At 42.3% G+C, this 24126-nt stretch overlaps 1 protein-coding gene across 1 annotated transcript in view; it reads left to right on the plus strand.

Annotated features, from left to right (window-relative positions):
• Positions 1–24126, plus strand: part of FGD3 (FYVE, RhoGEF and PH domain containing 3) — a gene marked incomplete at its 5' end in the record, with an annotated part of 109560 nt that overhangs the window by 66980 nt on the left and 18454 nt on the right. The window contains 10 exons of the mRNA XM_084292619.1: positions 5567–5656; positions 6840–6976; positions 8808–8964; positions 12972–13110; positions 13959–14017; positions 17308–17454; positions 18008–18100; positions 18567–18646; positions 19030–19060; positions 19592–19693. Coding sequence (XP_084148745.1) covers positions 5567–5656; positions 6840–6976; positions 8808–8964; positions 12972–13110; positions 13959–14017; positions 17308–17454; positions 18008–18100; positions 18567–18646; positions 19030–19060; positions 19592–19693 — 1035 coding nt within the window. The remainder of the gene's footprint in view (positions 1–5566; positions 5657–6839; positions 6977–8807; positions 8965–12971; positions 13111–13958; positions 14018–17307; positions 17455–18007; positions 18101–18566; positions 18647–19029; positions 19061–19591; positions 19694–24126) is intronic.

Genomic DNA, 24126 nt, shown 5'->3' on the forward strand with positions numbered 1-24126 from the left:
TTCCAGAAAGCTTTGTTATAGTTGGAGGAGGATGCATAAGAAGTACAGCTGCAGAATGATTTAATGATGGCTCAGTAATTCCTGGGATATCAAGTTAAGTGAAATTCATGAACAAACATAAGTAGAGAAAAAAAAATGTTTTGCTTTTTTCTCCTCTAATTTTCTACTTCAGATCTCTCTCCATCCAGCACCCAGGCTTTCACACATCCCATTGCTGGTGAAGTAACGCTGCCTGATGCATGACTTGTACTGTTTTATTTAGTCTAGCTTTAGCTCTGGAGTGTGATGTGGCTTCCTTTGGGAGTCTGCCGCGGAGTCTAACAGATCTCACTTATTAGCGCACAATTATTGGGTGGTTTAAAGTCGCAGGAGTGCCTTACTGGGATTGCTGGGGATCTGTTATCAAAATGAAAATGAACGAGGGGAGCTTATTAATTTTGATAGCATCTCAGAAAATGTCAGGAGCTGCGAGAGCTGAGGCATGTTAGCCTTGATGGTTACAAAAAAAGAAATGACAGAAGTGGGACCTAGGGGCTGTCACGCTCTGCAGCCCGCTACCCGAGGCTTCCGCTGAGCAGTCGACTGCCTGGGAGCAGTGGAGCAGTGCTTCTGAGATGGCGAATGCTCCTTCGTATCTCCTTATTCAGATATTTTTCACTAAGAGTAATAAATGCTCATTAATAATCCCTCCCAAATGCCTTGCTCCATCTGTCCTGCTTCCTGAGAACCTGCTGTGTAGAATAATAGTAATCATCAGCTCCCCCGTGGCCTTGTGCAGCCGCTGACGTGTTCTCCTTCTGCCTGTGTTTCACTGGAGTTTCGCTTCTGATTTCATAGTACAGATTGTGTTGGAAAATTTGACTTGCAGTCCTGCAAGTCAGGCCTTTGGGTAAGATTATCTCCATGTACGTTCTGAAAAAAAGATTTTTGCTTGGCCTTGAAGAGGATGTGAAGTTATTATCTCTACTTCCTGATGTGACGCTGGGGAGCGTGGCCAAAATAATGGTGTTTTATTATTGTCTGCCTCCTGACTTGTTCTGTCAGTGGGTTTAGAGCAAGTTAGTGAAAGGGGGCTTTGTATTTGGGGGCTTATATTTGTTTGCTAATTCAGTGGTACTTCTGAAGCCCGTAGATAAATCCACACGAGTTACGCGGTACGCAGAGCTGTGTGGGGCGGTGGTTTAGTCATAATGCTGGTTAAGAAGAATCAGGTTTGTTCTCATCACCATTTTTTCTGGAATACGCTAAGCAAAATAAGATCTCCTAGCACAGGGTAACTTTTCCAGGTTGTTTTCAGCACTTTCAAGTAGGAAGTTGTTTGTAACCTTTGGGGACCTCCTGTGTTCTTTGCAGCAGTGGCTGTTGGCAGGGGGGGTGTTTTTGAAGCTCAGCTATATTCTGATTTTACCCTACCATATCCCAGCTTTCCTGCACGATTTGCCGAAAGCCTCTTACAGCAGAGATGTGAACTGAACACAGTTCAGCTATGTACAACAGTGAGAGAAACAGTTGCTGCAGGCTACTGCCCAAATTTTCTCTCATTAAGCCTCTGAGGTTTCTTTTTCAGTTTTATTTTTCCTTTAAATTTTCACCTCAGATTTGCTTCTCACGGTAGCCAGGTCAGCCTTCATGCCTGGGTGCCAAGTCCCCACCCAGGCGAGGCACTGCCTGCTGTGCGTGAAGCACGAGGGAGGAACCGACGTGGCCGAGCCATCGCGGGTTGTCCTGCGTCCTCCTGTGTCCTCCTGCGTCCTCCTGTGTCCTCCTGTGTCCTCCTGCCTCCGCTGGCATGGCCGGGTGAGCCCGATGCCACGGCTCCTGCCCCAGGCAGCCGAGCTGTGTGGGGGCCGGCAGTGCCCTGCTGGGCTGGGCAGGGCCAGGACGTGGCGCTGTGCTTGATGTGCTCCTGGCCGCTCTCTTGCACAAGTCGGCTCGGTGTCTGCTGTCACCCAGTTTGTGTCTGAGGTCGTGGCGTTTGCCTATTTGTCGGTGTAAATGTACTCCCACCCAGGTGAGAATCTGCCCTTCGTGGTGCTGGTTGTTCCCAGGCTGGCATTTCCTTTCTCCTTACAATGTTTTATGGACAGACACAGCTGAAAACGAGCTGCTGGACCTCCATACAGAAGTGAAAGAGCATCACGCAGCTGCTGCTTCAAGCACTGGAGTAAGCTTCCTGTGTCACAAAATAAACACCGACTGCTTCCCTTTTCTCATCTTGCTTTTCACCCCGCTGGCTAAACTGCTTTGAAAAGGTTCTGCAGTACCTCCACGGCTGTCGGGTGCGGTGTGGAGAAGAGTTGTAACAGGCTGTGGCTGTGCCCACCCGTCATGGTGGACAAAGCAGGAGTGAGACACATTTATAAAGAATAAAACAGCTTAAAATCCATATAAGGTGGGAGACTGAATATTTTGTTTCCGCCTTACACATGGCAAATACATAAATATATCTATATATACAGATATGTACTTTTTTTTTTTTTTTTTTCTCTACAGGACTCTCTCAGTAAAGTTACGTATGCCTCACTGGTCCCCAGCAGCAGCCATTTGGTTCCTGTGCAGTTTGTGCTTTAAGCTAAATGTGTTCAGTTTTGATGTAAATCTGCTTGGGCAGTGTTCTCACTGCTGGGGTCTGCTCTGAGCAGGCTAAAGATGGTGATGGCCTCAGATACTCACAGGTTTTGAACTGATGCAAAATCAAAAATGCAGTGAGGTCTCACTGCTCTCAGTTTGCTTCAGCATTAGTAGGGCTCCCTGCTTAGGTAATTCCCCTGTCCCAAGCTTCTTTGAGGTGGGCTCTGCCGTGGCTCTGCCAGTTTTGGTTACCTGTCTTCTTCCTGATGATTTTATTCTCCTGTGTACCGTTGTTGCCAACATCACCCGGCTGAAGCCTGCTTCCTTCCCCCAAGTAGGGTTCCTTTGCCTTCCCTCAGACTGTGCAGCTGTGTGAGTGGCTGTGAACGGAGACTTAAATAAGGCTGTTACCTAAGGAATATAATCTGTGTTCGAATTGGCACGTTTGTTTTAATTTTCATTTAGAAGCATGGACTGTGAAATATCTTGTCCATGGTACCCTGACATACAGCTCAGGCTGTGCTAGAGCTGCCCTTCCACGGCACACAATGCAGAAGGGTCAGAGGACCAGGCTGTCTGGCATCATTCACTGCATCAACTATTTTGCGGAAAGCATTATGTCCACTGGAAGGTGAATAAGGTGCAGATTAGTCTGAAAAACACGCCTGTCTCTGTGCCTGGCAGAAGCAGCAGCTGAAGATGGCCTCTTTAAAACGTTCTGCTCAGCTCAAGCTCGTGTTGTGTTCAGCTGCTGTTTGGTATTTCAGCGGAGGTCAGCAAGTTTTTTGGAAGTATAAACCGAGTTGCAGATGGTGAAGGTCAGGAGGTTAAAAAGTACTGTGCTATGTAAAGATTTACTTTTGAAAACAAATGTATTTGGTTGAAAATAATTATTTTCCCAATTCTGTATTCAAACAAATCAGAGGATGTTCTCGGTGGCTGGCGTGCCAGCCTGCTGACATCAGTGCCTTCCATTCAGGCGCCCTGTTCTGCTCGCAGCAAAACTGGCAGATAAATTCCTTCTCAGCGAGAGATCCTTGTAGTTAGTGGAATCCCAATGGCCAGCAGTGTATTTCATTATAAACCGTCATACGGCGTGTTTCCCCATAACAGCTTCAAAGCATTGTTGTGCTGTGATTTTTTTTCCTCCCCAAATATTAATATATAGCACATGAGCGAGTGGAGCAGGATGTCGCGTAGCACGTTAGAATAGCTTAGAAGAATATTTAAGTTTGCTTGAAATAATTAGAGTAGCCAGGCGGGCCGAGCACGCGTCCGGGCTCCTTTGTGGGGCACGTGCAGGGCCCCAGGTCTGTGCGTGGGAAGAGGAGGAGTGCCTTGCAGGAGCCTGACACTGGTTCAAATCCAGCGAAGCTCTTTGCTTTCCTTCACTTAATACTTGCACCAACGGAGGATGCTTAATGCTCAGTGGTGCCTTGTTTTAGGTAGGGTCTGGTTTGCTGGGATTTATGGCGAGCTTTGAAAAAGGCTTCAAGGCCTTCCCCTTGCACTGCAGTTTGCCTAAATGCGTGTGGGTTTTTTCCTTTTTTTTTTTTTTTTCTTTTCTTTTCAACTTTGTTTATAATTAAAACAAGCTGGCAACGAAGCAGCTTAAGGAGGGCGTTTCCCTGACGTTTTCTAACAGCTTGGTGGTGGCCGGTGGCGTGTGTGCAACGTGCTGGCACGCACCCGCAGATAGGTGTCTGGGATAGAAATCCCTGCCGCTGCCCGGGGGCCCAGGTGCTTCCTGAGGCGGAAGCAGTGCTTTGTTCTTGATTGCCTTCAGCTGGGCTCTTACTCCCTGGATGTGTCCTGCCGTCCTTGCACGAGCCTGGGTGGACCTTTACCGGCTGCTGTGTCGTGTGCTGACGGGCTCCTGCTGCGCTGCTCGGGGACGCGGCTCTTGGTCCGAAGCAACACCTCGGTCATTCTCTTTGATGCACATTAGTTTTCCTGTGGAAGAAGTGGTGAATAATGGCAGCAAGCTGATGCTCTCTGTTGCATTAACTGTTTATATGTCTCTCTAGCCTCCATCAGTCTTTTTTTTTTTCTTTTTTCTTTTTTTTTTCTCTTTTTTTCCAGCTCCAGCCCATTAAAATTCCCCTACACTTGCTTGACCTTGCTGCTACCTTCCAATGCTTGCATTCCTGAACACAAACCAACCAGCCCTGAGTTTTGAAACCTAGTTTCACTCTGATTATAATATAAGCACAGAGTTTGAAGTCTAGACCCTTAAAGGTATCTAGAGTTTGTCAGAAAGCTGCAGTCTGTGTCATACCAATTCAGGTACTTTTAAGCCCCCAGAAAGCTGAGAATCTATGGAGCCTGAGTAGCTTTTGGCTAACCTGTGAATAAAGGTGATGCTGCGTTACTGGTTCAGAACTCCAAGCTTTTGAACTAGTCCTTTCTTATTTTATTTTTATAACGGGCATAATGAAAGACTTCGCTGGGTGATTTGGGTTATGTTGCTGGAATTCTTTCCAGGAAATTGGTGGGTGTTTAAAGCTGCACAAAGCTGTTAGAGATATTCCACAGAGAGTAATGCTGCACTGACCGGGGAGTGAAATCTCTGGCCAAACAGGTCTCTTCTAATTTCTATGTTTTTTTAGTCACAGAACCTGAATTAAAAAGGGAGACCTGCTGATTTACAATATAGTGCCTTAGTTATCAAATAGATAAGCTATATCTCCAAATCCGGATGGTATTTCTGGTTCTTTGTAGAAAACCATAAAGAATTAAAATGATATCCTGAGCAGCTGTTAAATACATTACTAATTGCGCTTTCAGAAAACTGTTTTAAAAATGTCTCTAGAGCAAACTGATCCTTCAGTGAGAAATGCGGAGCGGATTCTGAAATGTATTAACCCCATTCACTTCAGGCTTCTGTACTGGCAGGGAATTTAGCCCGCTGAGAAAATGGAAAGGGGAACAGTTGGTGAAAGTTAGGTTTGTAGGAGGAGATGGATTGTCTTATTTGCAACTTTTTTTTTTTCAGTGTACAGAGCCCCAAAAGCTATTCAACATTGCAAATGAACTGCTCCATACAGAAGAAGCATATGTGAAAAGACTCCATCTGTTGGACCAGGTAACTCGATTTTGAATGAACTGTGCCTTGTCTTCAGTTCAGCCTCTGACCTAAAGCTGGATAGTGTGAAAACATGACTTGGTGGTGGGAGATGGAGCTGGCTTGCCAGGGTGCATGCTGTGGGGCCCAGAGGGGAGCTTTTGGCCCTGGTTCTCTGAGCTGGAGCCTGAGGGTTAGGAAAAGAGGAATGGGAAAGCAGCAGCCCATGGTACAGACATTATAAGCATTTGATTCCTCTCTGAGCATATGTGGAGAGGAAAACATAGGGACACTCAAGGCACCAAAAATGATGAAATCTATGACTGCTCTGCAGAGGACAATAGACTGGATTTGTACTAAAATCAGGCAACAAGGGTCAGCCCCATGCTCAGAATGATTTTTGTTTTTCCCCATTGTGATTTGTAATTGTTTTCTGTCATGTTTACACACGAGGATAAAGTAAAACTAGGATGATGAATCCAAACTTCTTCCCACGTAAAATGTTTTGGTGAGTCTACACGGTTCAGGCATTTCTCTGTTTATCTCTATAATGTCTGTGTTATGTATTGTATAAAGAAAAACATTCATGAAAGAAGTAAAAATGAGGATGATTAACATTGTTAAGAAAGAAGGAAAAGAAATCGACACCTTGGTAGAAATCCTGTTAGAAGTTGTAACGTCCGAAGAGCCCTCTGCCCTCCAGCACTAGGACCTCTGCTGAAAACTTTCCAATGTTTGCTTCGGATGAGCAAAGGCTGTTTCAAGACCCTAAAAAAACTAGGGAGTGTCTTTCACTCTTGTTCAGTGTAGTTTTTCCTGCAGAGAAACAAAACAAACATGTTTTATTTTGCTTGATGTAAAAAGCAGTAAGAGCTCCTTGGGGACTGGTTGTTCTTTGCCACTTAGCTCCCAAGTACACCAGCTCTCATCTTCTCGGTAGTTTTAATCTGTTTTGACTTACAAATCCCTCAGACTTTTCTAATGGAGGAGTAAGCCCATAACCATGGCTCTAACCCCATTTGACAATGGGTTTATGTTTGTAAACCTCCTGAAAATACTCGGTGCTGTGATCCCCAAGGACTGAGTACCAGGAGTCAAAAACTGTAGGTCTGTTCTGAGGCAGTCAGCTTTGTAATGCTGCAACTGTATGCTGGGGTGTGTAGGATTTTTTTAACTAATGTTGGTACTCTCTTGTCTCACACAGGTTTTTTGCACTAAGTTGTCAGAAGCAGGTATTTCATCTGAAGTGATAACAGGCATCTTTTCAAATATTTCTTCTATCTATTGTTTCCACGGACAATTTCTTCTTCCTGAGCTCAAAACAAGAATTACACAAGAATGGTGGGTAACTGTCATTCCAGTTGTTTTTAAAGTATGTTTTCAAGAAACTATAATGACCCTAAAGCCTAATCATATTCCAGAGTTTTTAATGGTTTAATGCAGTAGTTCAGATGTCATTTAATACGTTGCCATGGAGTCTCTTAAGCCTCTCTCTGTCCTGTAATCTTCCTGAGTATAGGAGTAGACCTGAGTACTCAACATTTCTAGAGTACTCTGTGAGATTTTTTTTTTGTCCAAAGTACGACTGCAGCTGTTTTTCTTAGTGCACTTCCACTATTCTAGTTTCACAGTACTATGAAACTGAAGTACTAGGAAAGAAACAAGCTGCTTATTTTGGCCCCGTGGATGAAGTATTTTAAAAAAAAGTTTTCTTTCCAAAGAAGGAAAATGCATCATCGTGTCACAGTCTAGACTTTACAGTGTTGGAGATTTCACGAGACACATCAATTTCATATTTAAATTCACTTTGTTATGGTTCTATAAAATTTAATGTTACAAAATTAGCATTATAGCAGCCAATCAAAGGAAAATCTAGACAGATAAGATAGATGACTTTCTGTCTATAAATCACTTTGTCTGTAGTGCACTCGTTTCTGTTGCTGTTTTGCACCACAACACTGAACAAGATTTTACCCAAGCATTTGTTGGTCTTCTGTTCTATGAGATATATGTACAGTGTAACCAATAATATTTATGAAGTTCTTTAAGAAAATTGTATTTTTATTTCAATGAGTACTAATGGTCATATACCGATTAAAATTTGGAAACTGTGCTAAGTTGTAAATGAGGCTGAAATGCAGCGCTAGGCAGAAAGGTTGATTGTAGGGCAGATGTAGGAACCCACTTGGGAGGATGCACTGGCTGAAAAGAGTGTCCTGCAGTGTAAAGTGCTGGTGGTGCTGATGCTGCACCTTATTTCATGTTAACGTCAACAGAGTTAACCTTTCCAACTGCCCTGAGTGATGAAGGCGAGATCAGAGCTCACATTTCCCTTGGGAGGGTCCAATCTTCTTCACACAGGTCAACAATGTCCAGAAGCAATAAAAAACGACCCAGCACCTTTGCACCTGACATATGTCTACAGGAACAGCTGTAATAAAAGGGAAGGAAAACTGGAGAGACTGGAAGTCAGATGAGGGCATGAACTTTTTGCATGGCTGAAGGGATCTCATGTAAACAGACTGCAAGGCAGGAGTTCAGTGTGAGAGAAAAGCTGGGGAAAATGGAAAGAAATCTTAGACTGACACTGTCAAGGGGACTGAGACATGAGAAAATTAGACGTGCAGCTCTCGTCATTTACGCATCTAGCTCCCGTAGCAGTGCTGCTGCTCAGTGGCCCAGAGGGAACAAACCCAGCTGGGGTCTCCCAGGAGAGCCTCTCGGGCCCAGTGCCATGGGAGAGGTGCCCCTGCTGGGTGAAGAGCCGTGGGGCAACTCTGGCATTGTCCACAGTCTAGCTGGCTGTGCCTGCCTCTGAATTTGGAAGAGACAAAGATGTACAGCTACCTCTGCTAGAAGTAGAGTGTATCTCACAATGTATTTTTCTGGACAGAGTTGGATGTTTCTTCAATAATGTGTAGTCAGTTTGGATCTGAGCTTCACATAAAAGTGACAGTGGAAACAGAAACATCATCCTTAGCACATCTAGATTAATGTTTTAAGTTTTCATCTAGGGTACCAAACAGACTGTTTTAAACTTAACCTAAAGGATCTCAATTGCATGCGTGCGTAATTGTGGGAGACAACTGTGAAAGTGTGATAATTGTGTTTACTCTCTTAAAATAGTATTGATCTCCACAGATTTCTGTACTTACCCTTCTCTTTCCATCAGGAATGTGAACCCACGGCTAGGAGATATCCTACAGAAGCTGGCTCCTTTTCTGAAGATGTATGGAGAGTATGTAAAGAACTTTGACAGGGCAATGGACATGGTGAACACTTGTATGCAGAGGTCATCTCCTTTCAAAGATGTTGTTCAAAATATACAGGTATGTTGTTAATTGGCTTAATATGGCCTTGAGATCCTCATTTAAATATATTTTATTTCCAGCATACATGTTTGTTTTGGTACAAGATAATATTGCTCTAGAATTAGGGAAGAAATACAGTTTTATTGGCAGTCCTTTCTGTTTTTGCTGTGAAACACAGGTTTTTCATGTAGGTAGCTTTGCTCCCATACATGTATTTGAGAGGAGAATTGGAAGCTACAGGATGAAACGGAGCTGTTTGCATGGCAATCCTGACTACGTTCAGCTTACTTATAAATCCTTAATGCGTTCACTTTTTATGTTTTGGAATTAGGAGAATGGATGAGTTCTCTTCTTGGCGGAGAGATGTGGATAGCTTTGTTGTACGTTGTATTTTCTGTTGATATTTATATAGCAGAAGGAAGAAATATCGATGCTTATGGCACAGTTCTTCTGGGGCACTGCTGCCTTTCCCCAGTGAGCCTCCTTACCTTGTGTGCTCCTTTGTGTAGGGCACCCTCTTGCTCTGATACTCAACGTATCCATTTGTTAAACTCTTCATTTTGTTTCCTTCTAACTAAGTTGAAGTGTCGCTTTTTAGCAAGTTCATTTCCTTTCTGAGCCTGCTGTTTGACTTCGGGCACCTCACCAGCAGCACCTGGCACAGGAAGCTGTTTGGGTTTCCATCAGCTCTTGCTCTGCTGTTTCTGGGGCTTGTGAAGGGGCTCGCAGCGCTGGAGGACCACAGCTCTGCTGGGGGATGCTTAGCATGGACTTTCACACGTTCTTTCTCATTATATAGAAGCTTTGTGGGGAGGGGGAAGAGCTCTGCTTATGCCGGTGTGTCTGTAAAACCTCCGTCCCCTTTGGACTCCGGGCCAGCTGCAGGAGGATGCAGCAGGCTGCAGGCATCCCTCCGCAGGTGCTGGGAGAGTGCACACTGGCCTCTGGGGGAGGCAAAGGCAGCAGGGAGAGGGTTAAGCTGAGCCGGGAGCGCAGCTGTGCCCTAAATGGGAGCTTGTTGGCTGGCCAGCTGTCAGGAATCAAGTAATCCCCCCGGCAAGCTGGGAGAGGAGAGGCCCTGTGCGGAGGGTCAGAGCTGCCGGCTGGCTCAGACAGAAGCTCTGTCTTGGAGGAGCAGAGGGAAGGCAGCAGGAACTGGGAAAGTTCTTCTTCTACCAGACTCTCACTGTACGTGGCCTTTTCTTAACCTTTTTCTGTCTAAATCCAGCCTGCTCTCGCGGAGGCTCTGCGCGGCTAAGTGTGTCTGCTGGCTGGAATTCGAGACCCGGCAGCGCTGGGCCCCTGGGGGCTCCTGCAAGGGGCTCCCAGCCCCTGCTCGCCTCCCCGCTGCCCCTGCTCAGCTGTGTTGCCTGCCTGTGAGGACTCAGCTGGGTTCCCAGCACACCCAGCGTGCCCTGACCCATGCCAAGAAGGGGCACAGGCACAGCTGGGCCCCACAGGGAATTGGGCCTCTTTTGGAGCAAGCTCTGTAGGAATTCCTGCTTCCTGTGCACATGGGCATTTCGCTGTCCGCAGTTCCCCATCAAACTGCTGCCGTGCCTTTCTGAAGCGTAATTCAGTTTGAAACCATTCTTCCTGCAGCACAGAGATCTGCCCTCCCCAAAATTCTTCTGTCTCTACACCGCTCGCCACCAGACTGCCAACACAACTGATTCGTGTTAGCTGTCAGGCTGTGAAACGCATCGGCGGCTGGCCAAGCCCACGCGTATTTCTCGAGCAGAGCTGTGGCAGGTAGTGTTAGCACAGGCAGGGCTTGTAGGGGCTGCAGTTCTGAAGCCTACTGATGACAGGACTTCACTGTAGATTATTCTAGCTGCAGCATCACAGCACCTTCTGCTTCTGTCATGACCACGCTGCATCCAGCAAAGACTTGACCCAAAGCACTCAGTCTACTCATCCAACCTATCTCTGTGCTATCAAAAACTCCAGGTACTTTTACAGGCAAAAGTCCTTTTTCTTCCCTTTGTCCCCGCTACTCTGGGAACTTCTGTAGCCTGTGTTTGTAGAACCAGAGCAGACGTTTGCAGTCTATCAGAAGGTATGGGTGGGCATAAACTAAACTTTATCCTGGTTTTCCGCGTGTATTATTCTTATACACAAATAATTAAACAATTGCATTTAGATTTCAGTGGAGCTGCTATAGGTTTTTCTGTCTGTCCCTGGCACAGGACCACTACTGCAGGGTTCGTACAGCCCTGCCTGCTGGCAGGTTATCCAGGATTACATTCATGTGGCTCCTCTCCTGACCTTCAGCTTTACTTTTCAAAATACCAGTGGCAGCCTGTTGTGATCCTGCAGGAATACACTGTCTACACAAGCTGTTAATGGAGTAGTTATACAGGCTAAGGCATTAAAACTTATTAATTATGCTAACTTAGAGAAAACAAAACCAGAAACCCCATAGGACTTGGAAGTGACTGTGACTTGTCAAGTTTACTTTAGCTGCCCTTGAAGATAAACTTGCTTTCTGTTTACTTCTCATCCACCTACCAGTGCAAAAACTTGATAGCTGGTAAGTTTATTATGAGTTTTCTTTTGTAAGTTCTCTAGTTACACCATCAAAGTGCTGTTTTAATGTATATTTATGTTTCAGATTCTCACATGAATTAATTAAACACAGAAAAACATTTATCTTTCCTCTAGTAAAGTCATCCGAATTGTAATGTGAACTCTGTAAAGTTTTTGGAAATCATGTAACGTGAAAGTTCTCCTGTTTGGATTGGTTTATTTTGTGATTGTCGACTTTTTACAGAAGATCCACTATTAGTCCAACTGACATGAGCCTGGGATGGACTTCTTCGTTTTCTTCCCTATTATTGTTCAGTGTTAGGGTTCATCATATTAGAGTAATGAAAAGACAAAGGAGATTATTATCGTAACTGGATTTAGGAATATAAACCAAGGGCTAATATGCAGTAGTGCAGTTCCGTGTCTCAGTGCTTCCTGGAATATCTGATTCTTTCCATCCCAGTTGTATTTTCTGGGAAACATTGTGCTGTAAAACTCTGAGAGATAAATTCACTTGATCTCCTCTAAACAGAAATGCTGTTCACTCTGCTACACAGTGACAAGATGTGTTTTTAAAACCCATTTACATCTTTCTGGAAGGATGGTTAATATTTTTCTATCAGACAGTCATCTTGTTATCTCCAGGCTTTGCTTCAAGAATCAGGCAAGTCAGCAGCGTGTCTTGGGCTGTGATAGTTATGTGGAAGACTACAAATACCTGAAACAAGCACCTTCGTCCGAGAAAAGAATACTGAGATTAGCGTGGTAGATGAGGGGTTGCTTACACCGGAACAGACCAAGATGTGGCTTCAGTGAGCTGACTTAAAATAATGCAATGGAGATGATTGCGTGTGTATGTATTTGGGGTTAAGATGCTGATGAGGGATTCAGGAATGAGATTGTATCACTCACAAACTTCCTGTCTGCTTTAAAACAAGTTAGTTATTTTTGCTGTGTTTCTCATTTCTCCTCCCCATCCTTATAAATAGAAACATTGCTTTACTTCCTAGGGCTTCTGTGACAATAAGCACACTGCAATACTCAGTACCATTTCAAGCAGAGTAATATTGGGTAATTATTGGGTAACATTTAAAGTAATCAGCCTCAAACCAACCCCCTTTCTTGGTCAAGTAAAATGAGAGAATTTGAGGTAGTTACTTCAAAGGTGAGCAGTATATCTGCTGCTTGTACAGTAAGTTCAGCAAGCAGTGTATCCCTGTGGGGTTTCTGATTTTGTTTAATCTGGGGGGGGCAGAGGGAGTGCTACCTAGAGCTTTTTTGATCATGTGAAGAAACACAAAATGCAAGATACTGTTGTATATCTGCAGAAAATGTCAGAGATAAGGAGCAAAGGTTCACACTTGTCAGCTCTGATAGCTTGGGAAATTTTCTTGTGCTCCTGTAACTATACATAAACAGCCATTTTTCCTTGCTGTTTAACAGCAAGGATGGGACCAAAACCAAGGCCTTCTATGGTTGTTTTCTCTCCGTTACAGAAACAGGAGGTGTGTGGAAACCTTACGTTGCAGCATCACATGCTTGAACCTGTGCAAAGGATTCCGCGTTATGAACTTCTCCTGAAGGACTATTTAAAGAAACTTCCAGAAGAATCTCCTGACAGGAAAGATGCTGAAAGTACATGTAAACTCCTCTCTGTCTAATGAACACAGTAAAATCTTGGAGAATTTTTTCTTTAACATGTTCAGATACTTTCAACTAGGGCTATGGTGGTAATGGAGAATTGAATTAATCAAATGATTGACCAGCTTAGTACAAAGGGGTTCGGGATGCTCGTGGAGTAGAGAAGAAAAGAGCTGATAGGTGAGCTCTGGGAATGAAGACAGCTTTAGCAAGTAGACACTGACAAGGCATTGAAGCTACTAATGGTAGAACATCTGGAATTTTTATTTAATCCATTGTATGCCCAAAGACAAATACAGGAGAACGTCCATGGAATAGCTGGAGGAGGAAAATATGAATGGTCTTTAAATGTATGTGCTTCCTAGGAAGGCAGGTTAGGCTCTGTTAACCCAGAATAATAAGAGAAATGGATTTCTTTTGGCATCTAGGAGTTCTTGATCCTGTCAGGAAATGTCTGAAGCAGAGTTCACGTTACCATAAGCACCCAGGCCCCATTTTAGGAAAACATTCTTAAAATATGCTTAAGAAGACTTTAGTGTGACTACCATTAACTTTAAGAGCTAGACTGATTCCTAGAAGGTAAATGTTTTGTTACACATGTGCTTCCAGAAAGAAAGCTCAAATAATTAGATGCACGTGGACCAGCTAAAATGCCAAAGTGATTATGTATATATCTACTTATAAGCCTTCCTTTTAATTTATGGAAGGACAAAATGTAGTCCTTTTGCAACAGCAATTTTGCAGGAAAAATGATAAACAGGAAGATTGGGAAAAAAAAAAGTGCTATTAACAGATGCAGTCTAGAGAAGGTATAACTTGCTACTTTTCTTTTTTACTCCCAGAATCACTGGAGCTCATATCTACAGCAGCAAACCATTCGAATGCAGCAATCAGAAAGATGGTGAGTAGAAATCGAGTAATGGCAGCATAATCTGATGGAAATATTTACTCGAACTGATCATTCTGCATTGCCACAGGCATAGTAAAGTATGACTGGAGAGAATTTTCAAATACGATGTGACAGGGTTTAAACAATAGTTGAATATCTGAGTTCTCTTTATCGTAAATGATCCTGTTGTGGCTACCATGGTTTGTTCATCCCAAATTTCGCCTTCCTCCTTCATAAGGGAGCATCCATCCTCCACTAAAAAAGGAGACCTTCATAAAATCATGACTTGTTTTTCAATAAAAAATGTTTCAATTCCATCTATTCATAAGGATAGATTTTCAAGCTTGCAGATTTTCATGCTATTTTTAATTCAAGTCCTTTCCAGAGTGGAGGTTGTTTTGGTTGAATTTTGCCTTGTTTTAAATGCACAGAGAGACTAGTGTGTGTCAGTAGCCTTGGTAAGCTTTACTTCTAAAGTTGGGCAGCCTAAGGTAGCGGAGATCTTGATGCTTCACTTTAAAACACAAGGTCTGAACCTTTTTTCCCCTGTTTCCCCTGTTTTATTGAGGCCTTTAATGTTGAATGTTAGGGATGTTTTACTTACAGGACTGGAAGTGCACTACCATCAAAGTAAAAGGACTCCATAGTTACGGATGTTATCCCTTTTGTAGACACAAACGGCTCGGGAGCTTGTGTATCTGATAGTTCTAAAACACCACTTCTCAGGCTTAACACTCACTGATCACGCATGGATTACAAGCTTTACATCCCATTCCATATCAGACCCTTTCTTGTTCTGTCCTTTGAAAACATTGTTTTTTTATCAAGAATCTGTTTCTTTTTTTTCTTTCTTTCTTACAGAGGTTCTTTCCTATATTTTTGTCTTCAGTTTGCTTGCATATACTGCTGCCTCTTTCCCCCATCTTCCCATTCAGCTGATTTTTTCTCTTTAAGCCTTATTTTAGAAGCCTGGTGTTTTGAGTCATGCTAGATGTCAGGGCTGTGGAGGCAACAGGGCACAGCTCTGCCCAGACGAGAGGAAGTTGCTGGGTGCCCGTCTGGGGCTGGCGTTCCCTGAGCCACCAGCAGCCCGTCTTTCCTGTGGCTGCTGCTGGGAAGTAACCAGCTGACGTCTGTCTGTTTTTGCTGCGTCTCAGTGAAAGCCAGTTTCGAAACCATCTATTTCTGTTTGAGTCTAGCATGTTCTCTTGATGAAGATAAATGTCAGTGGAAACTTTTCTGGTTTGGGGCCTTGAACGACAGCTCCACAAGTAGCAGCTATTTTGCTGGGACCTTTGTGCAGCAGCTTCACAGGCAGCAGGTAGACGAAGTCACCAGGCAGTTGCTTTGTGTTAGATGCTCTTCTAGTAATATGCAAAAAACAAACAAACAAACAAACAAAGAACTATTAGGTAAAGCTGCTGTAATAATTTTCTATGCCCTGCTTACTGACAATGAGAACCTAGAGTCTTGTTGTGTTGATTCTCCAGTAATTAGTAGGTTTTGCCTGAGCAGAAGCTCCAAAGAAAATTATTCAAGTAAGAATTTCAGGTTTGACCTCATGGTTTCCCAGCTCCAGCACACACATCCCACTTTGTTTGCCATCCCCAGTAGAAGGTGCCCGGGTGTGCTGGGAGGCTGGGGAGGACGGTGGGCTGCTGGGAGCAATGCAGGGTGAGAGCAGCCCCAGCTGCGGAGCGCATCCTGCACACGCACCTCTGCAGAGCCCCATGGGACAGTGGGAACAGCTGCGTGAGGTCAGAGCCAAACTGAAAGAAAAGCAAACGCTGTAGCAAAATCTCGGAAAGCTAGCAGAGGTTTGAATTAATGTTGGCTGCTTCCTCGTTTTGTGTCAGTGTGAGTAGTAAGCCACGTTTCCAAAAGTGACTTTTCAAAATAGCTTTTCCTAGATGTGCAGGTATCCCTCAGGTTTTGGACCTGCCCCTAGTATCCTAGTTTCTCCCCCCAGTAGGTAGTTTGATAAGTTCAAATTTTCTTTGAATTAGTGGAGTCTTTGGATCATCTTCCAGTTTGTTGGAAAAATTGTATTAGCTCTAGGGATTGAGATGACTTCCTTGTTTGTTTTGTGTCTACCTCCACCCCACTTCCATTTTGTTTGGCAGTTCGTTTATTTTAAGGGTTTTGTTTGTTTTGGTCAGATTAATTGACAACCATAGAAGCTAGCATGATGTACGTTTATGGTGAAATAAATCAATTTAAGGTAAGTAAGGTATATGAAAACCTGAAATTGCAGCCTAATCTGAAGATGAATTGAGGTGTTATTTACGGATGTGTTTGGTCATATTTTCCAAATGTAATTGCATAGATCTCTGTCCTCACTTTCTGACTATTTGCTTGCAGTGCTGTTTGGAGCATATCAGTCCAGCATATTGGTTAAAAGCCAAACCTTTCTAAATGCTCTAACTCAGTAGCAAGATTTATGCACCTTTCTTATTTTGACTTGTTAAAGCTGCTGCAGTACTTATTATAGCAGCTGCAAGTGGGTTGCCTTTATCCATCTGAATGCTGCACAGGACGGACAGGGGGGACTTTAATATTTAGTTGACTTAATATTAAGTGTAAACATTGTTTTGCTGAAAGGGGAAGAGTAAACATTTTATAAAGAATTTTGAGAAAGACATAAGGATACTTGAATGATATTAGAACTGTGTTTTTAAGTTGATTTAAGCCTATTTCATTAGCTGCTTTTTGCCACAGAGGCACCTGGGTAGGACTGCAGCATTCCCCAAAGAGCTGAGGTTCTAGACTCTGCTTATAAATGCAGAATGTGACTGTGCTTCCTGAATGAGACCTACCTGCCATTGTGTCAGCAACAATGCACAATGTGAAACTTCTCAGAAGCTGAGAAATGTTCCTACTGTAGCACAAACCTTAGTCTGTGGTGTTAACTGGAAGCTGAATGAATAACTGCAACCTTGGAATCAGTTTAACATACTGGTTTCCAGTCCTGGTAGTGGACCTGATGACATTTCTTCCAATGGTACGTAGTTGTTATTGAACAAGAAAATCTAAAAATATCAAATGGATTGATACTAATATGTTGATATCAAAATACTATCAAAATGATACAATCCAAATATGAATCATGAGTGGCTAAGAGAGGGAAGAGTATGGAAAAGGTACTCATTATTTTTTGAAAGTGCAAAGCTGTATCAGAAGTGAAAGACTGCTTTCTTTCCTTATTTTTTCTTTAGATATTTACACATCAAAAAAATGATACTGTGAGTGATAGGTCGAGTGGAATATCTTTTATTTAAATTTCTGGGGTTCTGTACTTGCAGGAAAAGATGCACAAGCTTCTGGAAGTCTATGAGCGACTCGGTGGTGAAGAGGATATTGTTAACCCAGCTAATGAGCTCATTAAAGAAGGACACATTCAGAAACTGTCAGCGAAGAACGGCACAGCACAGGATAGATATTTATTCCTGGTGAGTTTTTTGTTGCTCTCTTATTTTCAGAGTTGTGCTGTGATACATACAAGTGATACATTTCCAAAGCTTTCACCAACTGTGCTACTCCTTCCTCTGAGCAGCAGTTTTCATTTGATGCTCTTCCCTTGAGGGTTTACTTCCTCCTTCCATGCTTGTGCCTTTGCCAATGGCTTGTCAGGCTTAAAGGGGTCTCCTTCCATCTCCCTCTTCAGAGGCTGCATTTTTGTGAAGTGCCCCCAAAGGGGCATTTCCAGCAGTCCCACGTTGTTGAATGAGATGGCCAGTTTCTTCAGCACCAAGAGAGTAGCTCTCGCTTGCTCTGAAGGCAGTTGAATTGGTACCAAGGGGGAGATGTGGAGAAAGGGAAGTGGCAGGCTGACATATTTCTATCTGTCCACTTATTTTAAGCAATGATGTGCAAGTCCAACCTACTCATTAAATTTCTTTGAGAATTGCATCGTAGAGTGAGACACGCCAGAGTCCTAAACTGTCAAAATACAGGCTGTGTCCTATATGTAACCCCTAAACTTAAATTCTTTCCTTGTTACAGTTTAACAGCATGGTGCTTTACTGTGTGCCAAAACTGAGGCTGATAGGCCAGAAATTCAGTGTTCGAGAGAAGATGGACATTGCAGGATTGCAGGTTTGTATCTCTTCTTTTTGCCATTCTTAATATTTACATATGCTTCTACAGTAGACAGTGTCAGACCCCCTCTGAATCCAAAATATAGAACTGCATGTTTACATAGAAATAAAATAAAATTATAAAGTACAGTATTGGATGTCTTTTTTTAGATTTATTATTATCAGATAATCATCCAAAGTTGAGTAAGAAACTAGTGACGATGTACATTCTTTGATTGAAAACCTTCCCTTGTCACCTAGCTGAGCCACCTTTTTCCCATACTGCTGTAGGGGGAAAGATACAGATTTAGGGTTTTCGTAGCGAGATGAGCAATTGTGGAAACAATTCCTTTGGTTTTTCTACCTTTGTATTGTATTCTGAGTGATCCTTTCAACTAAGCATTTCAAAGAATGACTATATTTGTAAGTTATTAAAATGGTTGAAAGAAGGTGGAGACTAGTAAGAAGCTGACATCTTTTTGCAGGTCCAAGAAATTGCCAAGCAAAATGTAGCTCACACATTTTCAATAACAGGAAAAAAGAGATCACTGGAATTGCAAGCCAGGTATGGTGCTTTTCAGGTTGGTGAACATTATGTACAAATTTGAAATCTAGGATATATGGCTATGGTAGTATGACGTAGCTTTAAAACAGAAGCTGAGAAACCGAGATGGTTCATTTACATGTGCAAGACAGTTCATTGGTACTATGTCAGTGTGTTGATGTTTGCAATAGTACTTGCAGATTCCACTGCAGTAATAATTCAAACTTTTTTGGCAGTTACTTGGTAGTAATTAAGGTCAATAATAATTAATGGTGATTATAAAATAGATAGCAAAGCTAAAATCTATACGGATATTAAGCTATGAGGATGTCAACAATTGGATTTAATGAAAATACTGAGAATGTAATGTTGATGTTTTCTGTATTTTTCTTTTGTTTTAACAGGACAGAAGAGGAGAAGAGGGAATGGATTCAGGTTAATACAAAAACATTATGATAGGGGGTGGAAATCACCATGCAGTCAGCACCTTCTGTTTTTGAAATGATCTTTCAGGGGTTTCTGTATCGATGATGCTGTGTGAGGAAGCTGAGTAGTCCAATGTGGAAAAGATGTTTGTGGAGAATCTAGTGCTCCAGCCAGGGTCCCACTGACCCACCACGCTTTGAGTGGGTCAAAAAGAGGCTTTGAATGGCTTCCCATTTCCTGCAGTCCTCAAATGCAGTGAAAGAAGAGAGTGAAAAGTTAGAGATTACCTTGTGTATTCTTGAAGTCTGACTTGTAAGAAACACTAAGAATATTCCTAGTTTTTAAGTTAATGGTATTGAAATAACAATACCATTCTTAGTTAAGGTTTGAAAATTCTGATTTCTTCTCTACAAATGTAAGTTTTTCACTAAAATGATGACCATAAGGATTTTCCTATGAGAATTTTTGAATGTTTTTGAGTATGAATTTTTCCAAGACGTTGATGAAACTTCTCATCTTCGCTGGAATTTTTTGTTTCAGGTTATTCAAGCAACAATTGAAAAGCACAAACAGAACAGTGAAACATTTAGAGCTTTCAATAGCTCTTTTTCTCAAGATGAGGACCATGTTCCTGATTCATCAGTAAGTTTGAGTGCTTCATTCCCTTTCTGTGCTATAACAGTTTTAGCGACAGTTAAACTAGACTCACACAGCTGACTTTAAAATTCAGTAGCCTTATTTTATTTTTTACATTACAGCCAGCTCCATTTCTCTGGCTCTCAAATGCATATCAGTCATAGTTATTCAACCATGCAGGTATGGAATAAATTACTCAGGGTAGTTCAGTGCAAGAGACCTATCGGTCATGTTTTCCAGATGAGTGGCTCGTTTAGCATAACAGGTGTAGTTCTTCAGTGTTATGAGTGGTTGGATGTCTGGAATGATGTTTGTGTGCCTGGGAGACTTTTTCATTACCTTTCCCCATCTCCTCAGAGATGTGATTTTGAATTTTTTTTCTTATTATTATCGAAAAAGTTCTAAGGAGTTGAAAGGAAACTGATGCATTTTATAGGGATCGTAACAATACTGTCTTATGGATAATAAACCTGTTTCAGAAGGGTTCCACTCTTCAACTAAATATGCAGAATACTCTTGAAAGTTTATTCTGTTTCTGTCATACTGGAGTGAATTACTCCATGTATCTGCTACGAATTTTGTTTTGGAAGTTGTCACATGAGGATAATGATGATATCTCTTCATTCAACTTGAAAGTTATAATAACCTAAGCCACAGTCACTTGCTTAAAAGCTAAAGAGAAGAGGGCCTGGGAGAGGGAAATTGTTGGGAATTCATTGCAGGGCTGCCTGTGTTGATGTCATCTGTGGTCAACCATTGTAGATCTTGGGGCACAGGGAGAGAGGGTCTATCTGCAGAGATCAAACTTGGAGATCTTTTTATGTTCTTTCCACTCCTCTCCCCAACTTCTATTTTGTACCTAATAGTCATAGGAACCTCTACTTTCCCACATCTGCCTCAGTGATATAATGCTGGATTTTTATCTGTCTGATTTCCCAGGGGGCTCAGGAGAGGTGTTAGATATTGTTAGGTATTCCTTTCATCCCAGCATTAGTCACAGACTGACAGCAGAGATCTTCACCAACCTCCAGAGTCCATGATCCTGTCACTTACAGTGGCTAGGGATGATCCATTTTCAGAGCATGCTGTATCTCTTACTGATCATGAGCTATTCATCAGCTAAAAATACTCTGAAAAAAAATGGGATAACAATCAGTTTGTTTCTATATTCTTAAGCTGATTCATGGCTGCCTTCAGAACTGGGGTGCTCTATTAGGAAAAAAAAATCTTTTGCTAATAAGCGAATGAATAAGCGTACTTCTCTCTAATTAAGATGGTGTCTGTTCAACTTCATGATTATTATCTTGCTTTATAAATTCCATTTTGTTTTTCTTGTGTGTCAGTGGCGTAGCCACATGTTATACTCTACTGGTTCATAAAACTGAGGCACAACAGAAGTCTGGCTTATCTCCTGGCTGTGATATGAATGCAGTATGTATGTTAATTTCTTCTATGTCAGAATGCTAACCTGTATTTTTAGGACATAATATAATCTGGATAATCAGCTTTGAAAACTGATGTCAAGGCTTAAATGTGCCAGAAATTGCTGTCAGTTAAAAAGAAATGAATGTAATTCTGTAAGGAAAACTGGACAAGTACTGAGAGCATACTTAGTAGCAATATGCTTCTGTGAGCAGCATATACTGTACTTATCTCATCATCTGGGCAATATGCTTCAGAGGAAAAAATGACAATCTTCCTTTTTTTTTTTTGCTCTCATGAGTCAAGAAATGGATTTATTCTCATGGATTCCAAGTTAGATCTGTAACAGCTACTAGAAATGGGACTCTGGTTCTAATAAGCTTATAGAAAAATAGCCAAATTGCTTTTCTCCCGTCCTTGGCCATACATTTGGTATGTTTCAGTGCTTATGATTAATTTCAGTTGTACGTTCGCTGCATGCCTTTGCACGCGATTCTTAGCATGCTCTTGTTTTCCCTGCTGACTTACATAATCTCATGCAGTTATTAAGGGCTGATACTTCACTTGTGATTCACAAACAGAAGAGTTACAGTTTCTTGTAGGTGCAGGGATTTGACAATGAGATTTGACAATGACATTTTGACCTGATTCTTAAGATTATCTCTGTACAATAATACACAGCAATTGTTGTTTCTGTTAATATTATTTTCATTAATACTTCCCTTAAAAATAATAATCCTAAAGCCCCTGAAAGGAATATGTCTCTGTCACCCCCTTGCTCTCTCTCTTCCCTGTGCGTTTTCTGTTTATTTCACAATTACTGTTCATCTCGTCCTCGGTTTGCCTAAGTGTAACTCAGTGAGACTGTCAGCTTGGACACTGCTACAGTGCAAGTCAGAGGAATAGCGATAAACTCCCACCTGTCAAGAGGTGAATAATTCAGTGTCAGCGCCAGTCAGTCCCCTGCAGGGTTACTGTAGCAGTGATCTTTTAAGGAATCCTTTACAGAAAGCTTCGGGGTTCCTTTGTGGCTTAATTCCTTCAGAAAGAGGACACTCATTTCTCTGCTCTCCATTTTCAACTGCAGCAGTTCAAGGTTATGGGAAAGATTTTTTAAACTTTTTTTTTTTTTTTAAAGCCATATAAAAATATTCCAGGACTGGTTTTACCACTGCTTGATCTCGTAAGAGTGGAGACTTGTGATATAGGGAAGGCTGGCATTTAGGAAAATACCTTTTCTACAGAGAGCCAAGCTCTGTGGAAGTGACATCCCTGAGATATGAACATGATTAAATCATGATTTTTAATGCTGTTAAATCACTGTTAGGTCCACAGCCCTTTTCCTGTTCCTCCCTGTAACCCCTAGTTCTGACCACCTTGGGGTAGTTCTGACAAACATGAGAATAGCTATCTTCCTCCATACCAAATCCTAAATACGTTGAGTGGTCGGGGGGGTTGAATATAAGGGGGTTTCTCATCGGTAGGACTAAGTCTGCATTTTCTGCTAGGGAGGGAGATAAAAACACATCCTCTATGAGAATATGCTTCTTTCCAGAGCAGTCAATGCTCTGAGAAAATGTGTTTGTGTGCTGCGGTCAGATAAGTTTTCATGTATGAGTATACTTAGTTAAATATAGTAGAATGCTTACTTAAATAGAGGTGAAAACCCCAGTAGTTAGCAAACAGCAGTATTCCAACTGAGTAAGACTGAAAGCAGATGAGTGCCTGGGGAGAGAATGCAGAAGCTTAGTACAGTGCTGCTGGAGAAGCTCTTTTGAAATCTTTTTCAGGTTAAGACCAGAGGGTACTTTTGTTTTAGCATATCTTTCCAAATAAAGGCTAAGAGGCTATGGGGATCTGGACAGGCAACTAGAGAAATTCACCCTTTTCTCTGAACTTGCTAGTGATTTTCTCCAGGTCCTTCAGACCCCCTTTGCTCTCCCCACTGCTCAGTACCTTTCTTGAACCCCATGTGTTAGCACATACTTCTACTAGGCAGTGATCTAAATACCTGGGGTGATCAGGATTCCAGTTGACAGAAACCACTTTCCATGGGACTTGTGAATGCATTATGCCCAAGACCCTTGGGTTTCTGGGTTCTCACCAAGGCAGGTACAGTTACCTGGAGTGAGGGCGTGCTGTGTTCCCCACGGGAGTGCTCATGGGCTGCTACAGCCCTGCCCAGGGCTGCCTGCCTTGACCAGGCTGCATTTGTGCTCACTGCCTTTTTGCTTTCCCTGTTTATTCTCTAGAGTCGCTTGATTGTGTTAGTTTATAAACAGATATAGCTAGATAACAGAATGAACAGCTCTTCAACTTGGCTACTTGCTCAAAGCTACAGCTCAGGTTGTTTCTAGCAACAGAGGAGAAATCTTTTTGCTCTGACATGGAACTGGAAGCTGTTGTCCATAGGGTGCAAAAATGTACTGGAGATTTGGATAAGCTCAAAATAGAGATATTTGATTGGCAAAGGAAGAACAATCTATGGGTATAGTGAGAGAGTAAAGAGTAATTTTGAGAACCTCCTGTAAACTAACAAGATCCCTGTAAATTAGTGGCAGATGAAAGGGGTTTTGTTTGAGGATGTAGCCATTTTTGTGTACACAAGCTTGTTTATTTGCCCTTGGGTTTATGTATTGAATACATAGAGATGCCAATTAGCATTTATATTTCATGTAAGACATTAAGAAAAACTTACGTGAGTACTATCTGAATGAAGTAAATATTCTTCCTACATAGAATCCACTGACTACGCTTAGCGCTTGCTCTCTTGGCTGTGGTGAAGACAAGTGGTGAAGTTCAAAACCTGCCAGCTTGCTTTTTGTGGTGTTTCTGTGGGACCCGCACACAGTTCAGTGAGAGGCAGGTTTGGTAATTCCGTGCTGACTGTGAAGTCACCACTTCGTGGTCAGCTGAGTATCTGAGAGTGGCTGAGTGTATGTGCAATTAATGGATGTTCATGAGTGAATAGCTGAGGGGCTAAAAGCAAATGATGTCTTTTCCTTTTTTTTTTTTTT

Source organism: Netta rufina, assembly GCF_964035555.1.
Source record: "Netta rufina genome assembly, chromosome: 10".
In the NCBI taxonomy this organism is placed as follows: domain Eukaryota; kingdom Metazoa; phylum Chordata; class Aves; order Anseriformes; family Anatidae; genus Netta; species Netta rufina.